Source organism: Lissotriton vulgaris, chromosome 2_1 (genome assembly GCF_964263255.1).
Source record: "Lissotriton vulgaris chromosome 2_1, aLisVul1.2, whole genome shotgun sequence".
Taxonomy (NCBI): domain Eukaryota; kingdom Metazoa; phylum Chordata; class Amphibia; order Caudata; family Salamandridae; genus Lissotriton; species Lissotriton vulgaris.
In genome coordinates this window covers 1,771,568,528-1,771,583,437 of record NC_141687.1, presented here as the reverse complement: position 1 = coordinate 1,771,583,437, position 14,910 = coordinate 1,771,568,528, and the positions used below count along the sequence as shown (strand labels likewise).

At 45.4% G+C, this 14,910-nt stretch overlaps 1 protein-coding gene across 1 annotated transcript in view; it reads left to right on the top strand.

Annotated features, from left to right (window-relative positions):
- The window catches only part of LOC147733265 (sperm-specific sodium:proton exchanger-like), a 4,638,748-nt gene that overhangs the window by 2,265,602 nt on the left and 2,358,236 nt on the right, over window positions 1-14,910 (top strand). Inside the window, exon 8 of the mRNA XM_086958943.1 lies at window positions 12,759-12,940. Within this exon, the coding sequence (XP_086815069.1) occupies window positions 12,759-12,940 (182 nt within the window). The remainder of the gene's footprint in view (window positions 1-12,758; window positions 12,941-14,910) is intronic.

Here is a 14,910-nt window from a genome sequence, read left to right as displayed (position 1 = left end):
AAGTCTGGACACAGGAAGGCTGGACACAGGAAGGCTGTTAGTTGTAGGTTTTGTTAAATATTCCACAATCCAGTAATTGTCGAACAAACGAAGATAAAATGCAGGTAGGTGTGGAGACGTTTATTTGCATCCGATTCCAAGTCAGGTACAAACAAAGAATGCCAATAACCGCCACCCTCCACGCATACATCTCTAGCCCCGCATTCAAACACATACATCACACGCGGCTACTCGACGGCTATTCAGCTGGACAACATGCTCGGCAACATTCAAACCTAATCATGCCACGGGAATGTTATTCCAAGTTGACATGCGCGTGAGTGCGCTCATGTCAACTTCAAACAAAAACATACCACACGCCTCCCTCCTTTTTTTTTAAAGTAAGTACAAAATCCTTAAATTTGATAGGTAACTTGATTCATCAAACGATGAATATGCAGAGGCAGAAGCACAAGGTTCGTCTGAAGATGTAGTGATGTTTGAAGTGTTCTTGTCTACACGTGTGACATCCAAAAATGCATTTGAGGAATTATCATCATAAGATTCTTTCTTGCCTTTAAACTTAGATACTCCACTGAAGTTCCGAACACTCCCATCTTTCACTCGTACTGCATTTCTGAATACTTCAACAACTTCCACCGGATCAGACCATCTTGATAACCCTTTATGTACAAAAGTACCCTTCTTCAAACGTACTAAATCTCCAACCCGAACGGAAATATCCCTCACAATCCTATTCTTCAATAATCATTCTTCATTTTTATTTTATACGCATCAACTTTCCTATGATTTTCTTTCAAATTAATCTCAGCTAATTCAGTATGTGTTTTGTCCTTATTCTTCAACCACCATGGCACTAATTTTGTACCAGGTTTACGCCCCCTAAGTAACTCAAAAGGAGACAGTAGGGTCACAGCATTAGGAGTTGTTCTATAAGAGAGCAACATAGATTAAGAGCCTTGTTCCAACACAGTCCACCTTTAACATCTAGCTGAATTGCTTCTTTAACAACCCTATTGAATCTCTCAATTTGGCCATTGGCCTCTGGATGAAACACTGCAATTCTTCTGTGAGTTATACCACATCTTGTTAAGTGATTCCCCATTTGTCTGCTAATCAATTGCAGTCCATTTTCTGTAACAATCTCTTGGGGAATCCCCTCTCTACAAAAGATTTCACCAAAAACTGTATAATACTTTCAGAGGTAACCAACCTAACCATATTAGTCTCTGGCCATTTTGAAAAATAGTCCATAAGTACAATGCCAAACGAATATTGCTGCAGTAATATACTAAATGGGCCAATAATATCACTTCCAAGTTTGTTCCATGGTGAGGCAGGTAAGTCTACTGGTTGCGGAGAAGAAGACAAGGCTTCAGCCGACTTATCACTATTAGTACATAATTTGCAAAGTCGCACTTGGTGCTCAACATATGAGACAATCCCGGCCACCAAAAATTGTCTTTTAAACGTCTCCTAGTAATTGAAATGCCAAAATGCCCTTCATGGGCAAAATCAACAAACATTTTCCTGAGACCAAAAGGCGGAATGAATTTATCTCCCCTTAAAATAATTCCATTCTCTATGGTCAATTCATCTTTAATTTTATGATAACTGTTTAAGCTCTCTATAAATTCTTTCTCTTTGAGTACTTGATCTTTATCCATTTCCTCATTCCACATATGCTCATGCACCACAGAATTCTTGCCAAACACCAAATTCACGTCACATACCACATGTGCTACTTCACATTCATCAGTGTCATATGGCTGAGATACCCGCCACCCCCTCTCAACACAATCCCCAAGGATGGGAAACCGGAAACAGTTCTGAACTTTTGGAAGACGGGAGGGAGTGACCCTCCCGGCCGTATTTATTAAAATATGAAACAAAATTAAAACATTAAAATAACAGTTTCATATTATGTACAATTTCATTACCACATTGCGATGTTTGGCTAACCTTAACATATTCTCTAATACAAAGGTTCTCCTAGCCGAACTAACATCCTACAAAACATCTAACTTGAAATTTTGAAATTGTACATCCTAACGTTTAAGGGCCAATGGCAAGGTCGTAACCGGTGTCAAGATCCCTAACCAGAAATATCCCCCTCACTTGTGAGGGGCGACCGCACAGAGGTGTACCTCGAGTGCAACTACCAATTTCCCTTGACTTGACGGGGGCCCCAATAAACTCGACGCCACTTAAAGGTCGTCCGAGGACTCGTGTGAGGAATCTAGAAGGTAGCGTAGACCCCCCCCCAAACCCCACACAACTTACCAGATCTGCCGTCGCAGATGTCCTGGCCCCGGGAAATTCTCCAGGAGGGGGCTGTAGCCCCTCCTACCCAGGAAGGGGCCTTGACCGCCTTTCCTTTCCTTTCGGCGGCCCATCCTTAGAAGGGACCGCCTTCCCCGTTGAGGGGCCAATGGCCACCTCCCTCGAGCGCTCCCATCCGTAATGGGTGACGCCCACTCATAGGGATCTTCCAATTAGTGCTCACCGATCATGACCTTACCGCCCGACCAAAATAAATACGACAGTTCTAAACTAAATGACTAAATTACTTAAAAGACAGTTAAAAGCAACAACTTTATTAAAAACATGCTACTGATCAACACTAGAGCAGGATTACTTTATTTGCAAAACATACCACAAATTGACCATTTCTTTATTGCAGATTCAAAGTTATCACGATAATAATCCGGACCTGCAAACAAAAAGAGTTACCACATCAAACTTTATTCAAAAACCACTTGCTGTCCTCAGGGGCTGGTGGGTGGGTCAAAATTGGCTCTTCGTTCCGTCTCGAGCTCACGTGCAGCGAGGTGGTGCAGCTTCAGAGCACAGGAACAAGAGGATGCTTCCTTGGCTTGTTGCTCCTTTTATCCGTCTTCAGGGCGGGCGTAAACCCGCCCCGGCCTGCCCCGAGGGCGTGGCCCGGCCGCGTCAGTGTCTAGGCCAGCCCACTCCAGGGCGGGAAAAGGCGCGCCCCGGCTACGCCGCTTCGGGCATACCAGCCGAGACTCGCCTCCCGCCCAAGATGGCTTCCCGGGGGGATCGTGGTACTCCGCCATACGTTCGGGGGGACCGAATGGTCGCCCCTTTCCATATGGCTGAGATACCCGCCACCCCCTCTCAACACAATCCCCAAGGATGGGAAACCGGAAACAGTTCTGAACTTTTGGAAGACGGGAGGGAGTGACCCTCCCGGCCGTATTTATTAAAATATGAAACAAAATTAAAACATTAAAATAACAGTTTCATATTATGTACAATTTCATTACCACATTGCGATGTTTGGCTAACCTTAACATATTCTCTAATACAAAGGTTCTCCTAGCCGAACTAACATCCTACAAAACATCTAACTTGAAATTTTGAAATTGTACATCCTAACGTTTAAGGGCCAACGGCAAGGTCGTAACCGGTGTCAAGATCCCTAACCAGAAATATCCCCCTCACTTGTGAGGGGCGACCACACAGAGGTGTACCTCGAGTGCAACTACCAATTTCCCTTGACTTGACGGGGGCCCCAATAAACTCGACGCCACTCGTGTGAGGAATCTAGAAGGTAGCGTAGACCCCCCCAAACCCCACACAACTTACCACATCTGCCGTCGCAGATGTCCTGGCCCCGGGAAATTCTCCAGGAGGGGGCTGTAGCCCCTCCTACCCAGGAAGGGGCCTTGACCGCCTTTCCTTTCCTTTCGGCGGCCCATCCTTAGAAGGGACCGCCTTCCCCGTTGAGGGGCCAATGGCCACCTCCCTCGAGCGCTCCCATCCGTAATGGGTGACGCCCACTCATAGGGATCTTCCAATTAGTGCTCACCGATCATGACCTTACCGCCACAGGCCGGATAGTTGACCGGCTATCCGGACCCCCCACAACACTCCTACCTAAAGGTCATGTCTTAAAGTCTTTAGCCAAGCTATACAGTCTCCTATGAGTAACTCGTTCCCCACCCGGGACAAATGAACACCATCCCCCAAATACATACTGTCACCAGTAATACAACCATGCGAAATAGAATGCAGTGTATTGGAACGGAACAATCTACTCACTTTGTTATTAATTTTTCTTACTGAATGATTCAGAGCAGAAACAGAAATAGCCCCCCGCCATACTTTTCGTGGGATCATATGTGACCATGCAATCGTGCACCCTGGAACTCTCCTTGCCAACCAACTTACAGTGGAAAGCATCGCCTCAAGAAGAAGTCGTCTACCAGTGGTGACCAAATCATTGCCCCCAAGATGTACTATGACTATAGACGGCGGTGACCTCGTCCGCCCTAGCAAACCCTCAAAAAATGATTGAAACTGGTCAATACAGAGTCCGCCCTTTCCGTAGAAGGACACACTGTACCCGTATTCCCCAGCCACGTGAATCATGTCACCTGCTTTGAATACGTCCGCGGCACGCCTCACGTATGAGTGGCCCACGACCCACACCTCCTTTTTCACAGCCGGTGAAGTCTGACCGCTGGCCCGGTGTTGGGTCGACTGCATAGTCCGCCCCGCCTCGTAGGCTTGCGCAACTGAAACCAAACAAAAACAAGAAGCGTGAGTACATCATTACAGCTTCACAACATGTGCAACCGCACATACCTCTTATAACAATTGGAGGACCAACGCCCCACACGTTTCACTTGTTCGACATTCAGACCCCTGGCTGTAGCCTCTGTAGCAGCCCCTATCCGAAAGGAATGGGTCCCAAACTCGCCCGGGTTCAAGCCCGCAGCAGTAATCGACATCGCAAGCACCCGCTGAAACTGAAACCTCGTCAGTGGGGTGGCGTCAGCGTGTCTCAACAAGGTCCCCCCCCATGATGCCACCCTTTGTGCTAAATATTCCTCTACACAACTCACCGGGCACATGGAGGACCCGGGGATTCTTTGTATGATTACGGAATCACCCATCGCACCCTGATCGGTCTTGGACCTGACGAACGAGACAGTCATTGTCTCCCCTCTGATCTGAACGTGCTCTTGGCACAGTCCCCCCATCACGTCCTGCTTGTTCCTCGCCACTAGTTCGCTTACCCGCATAGCCCCATGGAATGCCAGCGTAAAAGCGGCTCGGAATAACACTGTTTCATACTGGGATGAACATGTTGCAGGGAGTCTAGATAATAAGAGGGCCAACCTATCCAAACCTATCGGGCGCCTTTCATCTACTCTGCGACCCTCAAGGCGTTGCCACCCACGTAGCGCTTTTTGCACAACGAAAGACGCTGTCGGGTCCTGGATCCCATGAGCCCTAGCCACAAAGGAAATGGCGGCCCGATGCCTCTGGGCCGTAGCCACTGATTTGCCTGCCTGACGTAAAGACAGCAGGAATTTCACTACCAACTCCTCCTGGCCCCAAAGCTCCCCTCTAGCCGCCCCCAAAAAGGCCCAATAGGAACGGAACGCCACTTCATATGCCTTCCCCGTCCTGGGTGCTAAACTCTCTCCCACGAGGTTCTGTAGTTCGGGGCACCGAGAGACCAGAGAGCTTCGGGAAAGGGTGCTGCCACCGGGTCCGCTGTGGGCAGAAAACCCCAGAAGGCCTGCATACGAAAACGAGAAAGCGCATCAGCCGCCTGGTTCATCACCCCCGGGACATGTCTTGCCTTAAATAGCACATTCAATTGCATACACAATAACACAATTTCCTTGAGCAATCTCAGAATCCATTTGCACCTTGCTGCCTGGCTATTGATACACTCAACAACGGTCATGTTATCAGACCAAAATACCACAGAGTGATCTCTGAACCCCTCGGGCCACGTTCTCAGGGCCACCAGAATGGGAAAAAGTTCTAGGAAAGCAATGTTACTTGTCAGACCACTATCATGCCACCATGACGGCCATTTTTGTGCCGACCACTGAGTGCCGAATATGGCACCAAAACCAATGCTCCCCGCCGAATCTGTCCACAGCCCCAGCTCCTCAGAGGACACGGCCGGTTTGTTCCAGACAATTCGACCATTGAAATCCGCCAGAAATGCCAACCAAATGCGCATGTCCTGGCGAACCTCTGCCGAGAGCCTTGTGCGATGATGACCCTCCTTCAGGCCGACCATGGCTTGAGCGATCGAGCGAGAAAAGGGGCGGGCCATCGGTATAACTCTTAGGGCAAAATTCAACTGTCCCACCAATTGCTGTAATTGATGTAGCTTAACCTTAGACTCACTTATACACATTTGCAGGGATGCCCTGAATCTTAACACTTTGTCACCTGGTAAACGAAAACAACCTTCTTCGGAATCGAGCTCGATCCCCAGAAACTCGAGGCAAGTCGAGGGACCCACAGTCTTACCTGGTGCCAATGGCACGCCAAACTGATTCATCAAGGCACAAAATGCAGTCAAAGCCTGTCCACATTCCGGGTCCCCGGCTGCCCCCAGAAACAAAAAGTCATCGAGATAATGCATAACATGTTGAAACCCCGTCTTCTTTGTGAAGACCCATTGCAGGAAGCAACTGAACTTTTCGAAATAGGCACACGATATAGAGCACCCCATCGGCATACACCTATCCATGTAATAGTGACCCTGAAACATGAAACCAAGGAGACGCTGATCGTCTGGATGTACCGGGAGCAACCGGAACGCTGACTCGATATCAGATTTTGCCATCAGCGCACCGGGCCCCAGGCGATTCAATATGGCTACGGCCTCATCGAAGGATGCGTACCGCACCGAACACACTTCCGGGTCTATCGCATCGTTTACGGAAAGACCACGTGGGGCTGATAAATTATGTATCAGCCGAAACTCACCCGGGTCCTTCTTGGGGACCACCCCTAAAGGGGAACAAACAAAGTTAGCCACTGGTGGCACATTAAATGGACCGGCGACTCGACCTCGAGCCACCTCCTTCCCGATCTTTTCCTGTACCACGGTCGTATGCTGTAAGACCGATATCTGGTTTTTACAGTTTGCCACACCCTGAAACTCCCCCACTGGGATGCGGAAACCATATGAAAATCCGTTCCGCAACACCCCAGCGGAAGCGTGATCCGGGTATTCGCTGAGCCAGGGAATCATTGCCATGGTATCAATCGGAGTAGGTAAAGGCGCCCCTCGGACTATGTCAGACCTGTTTGGCGCCTCCTCTACCCCCGTTATCACCCGTCTTGGCTCTGCACATGGACTCAGGATGGGATGATTGCCCACACCCCCCACATTCGTGCCTAAATTTGCATGACCCCTGGGGCCTAGTACATTTCCCCCTGTTAAAGTTCCAACAAACCCCCCTTTTACCTGCGTTGCCACTAGGCCTCGAGTGATTGTCGTTACTCGTACCTGATCGAAAGGGCGTCCCCGCATATTGGCGGGTGGATTCACCAACGTTACTCCCTAACAATGGCACCTTCAACATACCAGAATCCTCCATTTTGGACCAGGACACAGAATCATAACAATCCCAAGTTAAGTTTTTATCATGCTCTTTCGCTTTTCTGAAAATATTATCGTAACAAAACCAATGATTGCCCTCGTGAGATACTGAATACCCCATGATCCGTGACTGATAAATCGGCAATTCGGGCAGCAATTCGGGCCTACGTTCACCCAAGATGGATGTAAAAACCCCCCATGCTTTACCCCAATTACCAATGTTTTCATTTACTTTAAAGGCGGCCATCTTTGCGCGCCAAACACTCGGATGCATGAGCTCCTTCTGGCTCTTAACATGCTCCATCTCATAATGATCGGTAAGCAACGAGAAGATGTTTATATACTCCCCTGCCCATATCTTCTCTTTGATAGCCAGAGGGACATGTTGACCCAACTTTTCCCTTCGAGAGGGTGCCGACTCATCCCTCGCAATCGGCAATGGCCGCTTACCTGAACCGGAAGCTGTATCTGCGACTGGACCTGACCCAGGTGATTTCTCTACTGCCGCAGCCGGCGATGGTGCCTTCGTCGCTTCCCTTGTTTCCCGCAGCTGCTTCATCAACACCTGCGCGTCGTCAGCCGTGGCGCCCTTGCTACCTTTACCCAACCACGCTGCTAACTGTGCTGCCAGCTCGGGCGGCATATCCTCCCCGGACACGGGGGTGACCACCACGGGAATCGGATTCCCTTCCTCCGGCACCGGTGTGGGTGCTTCGAGTGGGGTACAGGGAACTGGGACGTCTCCCCCAGCTGCTCCCCTTCTGGGCCTCTTGCCTTTTCCTCCTGGAGCTGCTCCTGACAGAGGACGTTTCGGCCCCCCTTCCTCGTCTTTCTCCGCCATTCGCTTCTTTAGGTCGGTCACCTCTTTCATGAGAACACGCAGCATCTGGTCGGTAGTCATTCGCTTTCCCGCCTTCTTAGGCATTCTCCGACAGAGTATCTGCAAAACAAACAAGAAAGATTACAACGCTCAAAATTGGCTCTTCGTTCCGTCTCGAGCTCACGTGCAGCGAGGTGGTGCAGCTTCAGAGCACAGGAACAAGAGGATGCTTCCTTGGCTTGTTGCTCCTTTTATCCATCTTCAGGGCGGGCGTAAACCCGCCCCGGCCTGCCCCGAGGGCGTGGCCCGGCCGCGTCAGTGTCTAGGCCAGCCCACTCTAGGGCGGGAAAAGGCGCGCCCCGGCTACGCCGCTTCGGGCATACCAGCCGAGACTCGCCTCCCGCCCAAGATGGCTTCCCGGGGGGATCGTGGTACTCCGCCATACGTTCGGGGGGACCGAATGGTCGCCCCTTTCCAATATTATCTGAATCTTTACATGGTAGAGGAAGTCTTGACATGCAATCAGCATGGACATTGGATTTCCCAGGTGCATACTCTAATATATATTGACAATTTTGTAGCCTTGATTAAAGTCTAGCGAGTCTAGAGGATAGTGTACGGCCGCCACCAAGTGATAAGATGTGCACTAGAGGTTTGTGATCAGACTTGATGGTGAATTTTGTACCCATAAGAATGGTCTAAAATGCTCAGCGCCCCAAACACAAACTAATAGCTCTCTTCCAATCACCGAATAATGACGTTCAGATTCCCTCAACATTTTTGAGGCATATGCCACAATCCATTCCTTACCCCATTCTTCTTGGATAAGTACAGCACCTAAGCCACAATTGCTTGCACCCACCATTATAATACAGTGTTTACCAATAACAAAAGGTTTAAGGCATGGAGCCCTGATAATCATATCCTCCACAGTGGTAAAAGTTGCAGTCATAGTATCAGTCCAAATATATTTAGCATTCTTTTTTAGAAGATTCCTAAACGGTTTAATCACAGTTGCATAATTTGGAATTAATTTAACATAGAATTCTACTAAACCTAAGAAGGCTACTAGTTGTTCTTTGTTCTCAAGAATAGGAACTTTGCTGATATTCTCCAAATGTGATGCTTTAGGTTTGATTCCATTTCCACTGATACGATGTCCTAGGTATGCTACTTCCATTTCTTTTTAAATTTGCATTTGTCTGCACGAAGTGTTAAACCTTTGTCTGACAATGCAGTCAGTACTTTCATCAAGTTGTTATCATGTTCCTCCTCATCTTTACCGAAAACCAAAATGTCATCTTAGAATGCTATCGCTCCAGTAAGACCATTCAAAGTTTCCTTCATCAACCTTTGAAATACTGCTACAGTACTAGCTAAGCCAAAAGGCATTCTGCAAAAACTGTATATTGTTCTGGAATTATAAATGCAGTCAAATCTCTTGACTCCTCATGGAGAATGACTTGGTGGTTTTGCATTTGCAAGATCCAAACATAAAAATACCTGTGCATCAGCCAGTGTAGAAACCATCTCATGCAAATTGGGAAGAGTATGATAATCCACACAAATAGCATTGTTTAAACTGCACAAGTCTATGTACAAACAAAGATCACCCCCAGATTTGACTGAAATCACTACTGGTGAAACCCAAGGGGATGACTCTATAGGTTTCATTATCTTTTTGTTACACAAGTCATTGAGCATATCTTTTAGCTTATTTCTGTAAGATAAGGGGACGTTCCTAACTCTGTGCCGAACAGGTAATGCATTGGCATGTACTTTTATGCGATGTTCAAAACTTTTATACTGACCCAGTTTACCATTGAACAATGTAGAATACTTTTCTTTGATCTCAGAGACAAAGAAAAAATCATTAGTCTTAGTTGAAACAGAATTTGTGGGAATTGTCTCAATAGAAAGTACAGGTGGATCAGCAGTAGGATCTAGTTTTATGCCTTGTTTCTCCTGATGTGGCCAACCTAGTAGTGATTCTCCAACTCTATATTTTCCCTCTTGTGCTACGTTCATGAAAGGTCAAATATGCTATGAAATACCCATTAAATTGTAGTTTGTGCCCAGTGTTTCCACTTGGTGAAATGTCAGGTTGTATAAGTTCAATATCAAGCCAATTGGACTTAACTAAGGTATGAGGTAAGATGGTAGACCATGAACAAAAATCCACTAAAACTCTAGTAGAAATTCCATTAATCTTAACATTACATGAAGGAAATTTTGTAGTACATATTTCTTTGGTTACACAAAGTATGGTATTTACATCATAGTCACAGTCATTTAGACCTTCATGTTCTTGGATGACATTGACTCTCCTTGGAGCTGATCTACACACTCTAGGAAAATGTCCTTTCTTGTTACATCTGGCACACACTTTCTCTAAGTCAGGACATGACTTTGAGTTCCCTAGGTGGTAGTTGCTACTGCATCTAAAACAATAAACACAGTTCCATCTTGGATCCGACTTTTGACATCTATTTCATTTTTCTGTTCTATAATAGGTTTCATTCCTTTGGTTTATAAACTTTTTCTGTTTATCAAAATATTTTTGTTTGTCATATTTTTTGTTAACAATATGCACATCAGGTTTTCCGCATGACCTGATTTCTTCTACAAACTTTTCTGAGTGTTCAATAGATTTCGCTATCTCAATAGCTGCACATATCTGAAGTAGTCCACAATCTTTGTTGTATTTTTTTGTTGTTAGTACGCATAAGGATCTGATCTCCTAAAACTTAGTCAAAGTTGATGTGTTCAAAATCTCAGGTGACTGCTAAAGCTCTCAATGCAGCTACATAATTGTCAATGGATTTGTCACTTTTTTGTTTCCTTGAATAAAATGTTAATCTTTCCATGACCATATATATATTTTTTCCATATCTAATTGAAAGTTGTTTTGAAGCAATTTGGTTAACTTTTAAATTAGAAGTGCCACTCAAAGGAGGGATACTTTTATGTTCTTTAAGAGCTATGGTTCACATTCCTCTCCTTCAAAAACATCCACATAAGTAAGAAACATTGCCTCCCATATATCCCATTTAATCTGGGGTTCCCCTGGTAAGTTAAGAAATGATGGAGGAGGTTGAATGCCTGTCATGTTTGTTTGCAATTTGTTTTGCTAATATATGCTTTAAAATGTAAACTGTGTGGGTGTCACAGATGATATTATTATAAACAAAATGAGAAAATGTGACACGCAGAGAATATGTGTGCAAGTCACAGATGAATAATCACAACTGACTCTGACATCGTCAGAAGCTGGAAGTTCCTTAGCAGATCGCGCTAAAACCGGGTTTTACAAGTTGTGTTTACAGCGTGACGAAACACATTGAGTTTACCCAGTCTTGTTGTTGGCTTCGAGAAGAGGCGTTGCTTCCGTATATAACAGCCAATCACAATAGAAGATTCTTGGATGGCAAATAGCGTACGGTCGTTACAACTCCCAATATTATTGGATATTCCACAGGAAAGGGTTTGCAAATACTCCCAACAGCCAATTATATACACGAATGCCAAAAACACATCCTCAAATGAAATTATTGGATATTTGAAGTAAATCCAATGCTTCCCTCCTTGTCACCAATGTTAAATATTCCACAAACCAGTAATTTTCGAACAAATGAAGATAAAATGCAGGTAGGTGTAGAGACGTTTATTTGCATCCAATACAAGTCAGGTACAAACAAAGAATGCCAATAACCTCCACCCTCCACGCATATATCTCCAGCCCCGCATTCAAACATACATCACACGTGGCTACTCAGCGGCTATTCAGCTGGACAATACACGCAGCAACATTCAAAACTAATCATGCCATCCGAATGTTATTCCAAGTCGACATGAGCGCGAGTGCGCACATGTCAACTTCAAACAACAACATACCACAGGTTTATTTCCATAAGAAGATCCCATCCAGCCGCATCAACTGATGCTCAGCCCAAGTCCAAACAAGTTCTTACATTGAACCACTATGACATACATATCATTCTAATATGTCATGAGAATGGCTAAACAAGGAAGGAAGGATGTCAGTATAGAATTCCAAGCTAGAAAGGTGGGCACACCACATTTGTCTTCAAGATGTTGGTACATTTCCATTTAAGTCAGTTACATAGTAACCATTCAGCATATTTTCAATTGTTGGCCTTTTGTCTTTTTTTGTTTGTTTTGCAAACACTCTTTTTGGCATTACATATGCAGATCTAAAGCATTGTTTCTCCTTGTGCCAAAATGTGGGACGTTGGGGCTATTTTTGAGCCAAATACATTTGTTCTTCCTGTATATTCTGCGGCAGAGATTGAGAATGTAAATCTTGCAAAAAGGTGTGGCCTGAGGACAAGGAGGTGCCCGAACAAACTATTTATTTAGCTACAGGATTGTGACTGTTGCCTTAAGAATCAGTGCCACTCCCAATGTTTCATGGCCAGAGCTTTTTGACAGTGGTTTGACAGTGAATAAGCAAAACTATTAGGAGTATTTAAACTGCTTTTCAAAATAAACAACTATTGCGTGGCTCATCTGTTCCTCTATTTGTAGGTTTTTGTGATGTATCATCAGCTAAACGTATGGCAATGTTTAGTATAATCCAACGGCTTCGACAGAGTGCATCTACCACGCTTTCTATGTTAAAAATGGACCGCTTTTTAGCTGATGCAAATTGGAACATGGTGGAAACAGCAACTCTAATTGAAGATCCATATCACACTTCTCCAAAAAATGTGAGAAATTTTCATTTGTCTCTATTTTGCAGCCTTCAGTGTGATGTAGTACTTTAATTGCCTGAAATATGTATTGTATTGTAGCATTTGTAAAGTGCTTACTACCTCCATGTTGGTTGTCGAGGCGCTTACCCACTACGGTATCAAGCTACACCATGTCATGTGTATGGTTGGAAGGGTGTTTTAGTTTCGAGCCTGTGTGGGAAGTGTTTTCATGTTGAGCATAATGACCACTGCTGTGCAGTTATCGTTTTACTGGGAGGTGTGATGGGTATGTGAGAGAGAGATGCACAACCTATAATTGTAATAAGGACTAAGCAGATTACTCGCAGGGGCATCAGGATGCTGTGTGCCTGTGAATGACAAAGATAGGTAATGAAGGAGGACCCAGTCACCCACATAGTGACCTGCGATAGGCAGAGATTCTGTCGAATGAGTGAAAGGATGCCACCAAGTGGCAAAAAGAATTTATATTTATTAAAATACACCCAGGGCTTCATGAACCAAGTCACTCTCAAGCTGCCAAAGGCCACCAGTCACCAGTTGGGTTGTACCTCAGACCTTAGCCAGGCTGGAACCATGCACATGTAAGGGCAAGAAACGAGAAGCTTGATAGGATGATGCTAGGGCGTGCAAGAGTAAATCCTCATGTGATCCCACAGATTGCACTCCACCATGAAAACCAATACTTTACTTAAAGGACTGGAGACACCTGGTGGGCTAGTTGGACCCCAGGGACCCTCAGGATTAAATAGAACTTAATCCCCCAACTTAAATTGTGCCACGGAGCTCGTTTGTACACTTGTCACATCAGGCCCCGCCCTCTGCCTTCACCACTGTGCAAACACACCGTGGTGTGTTTTAAGTTGGGGGATTAACAGCCTGATTCATCATTGGGAAGTTTTGCGAGTCTGAAATAGCGATTCATAAGGAATCGCTATTCCAGACTCGCAAAACGGGATTCATGTAGGAATAGCAATATTTTTTGCGATTCCTACAGATTCCTTATTTGCGATTAGCTAATTGCTAATCGCAAATAAGGAATAACTCCCCATTCATTCCTATGGGCCTGCATGAGGAGTCATTCTTTATTTGCGATTAGCAATTAGCTAATCGCAATTGAGATTGCGATTTCAAGGGTGCAGGGGTGTCCAAAGGACACCCTGTAACACCCCTGAAATGTTAAATTACACAGATGTTACACACACACATGTCCAAAGGACATGTGTGTGTGTAACATGCAACTTAGAAAAATGCTTTTAAAACCATTTTTCCAAGTTTTCGCTATTTACCACAAGGTTTTACCTCGCGGTAAATAGCGGCCCAAAATTGCGAATTCGCAAGTTTTAAATGTTTCAATAATAGCATCTAAGGAATCTCTAATAGAGATTCCTTAAATGCTATTCCTCGCAAATTTGCGAGTTCTTAAATAGCGACTTTTGGGATGAAGAATCCCAAATGCAAAAATTGCACTTGCAAAGGGCCAGATTCTGAGAATCTGGCCCTTTGCGAGCGCAATTACTTTTCATGAATCAGGCTGTCAGTCCCCTTGAATCCCGAGGGTCCCTGGGGTCCAACTAGCACACCAGGTATATCCAGTAAGCGCCACAGAGCTGCGTTGCAGAGAGGTGTAAGAAGGGGCGTGGCCTCGGACCACCTCTCTGCAACACAACCCTGTGGCGCTTACAGGAGGTGACTTTCTCACAAGATGGCAGCCAATACTTCCTGGTTTACAGTGTTGGCAGCCAATCACAGTGAAGCTTGCGCTCTGGAGAGTTTGCGAACCCACTGCTGTCCCAGTTAGCAAGTTTTTTTCTTTTTCTAATTTCTCAGGAACTATTGAACGGATTCACACCATTTAACAAAAAGGGCTCTTTCTGAACCAAGGGCTACCTTTCTGCCAAATTTGGTTCAGCAGTTCGGGCTGTAGCTTAGTCTAAAGTTTCCTATGTAAAATAACACGGGGAAAA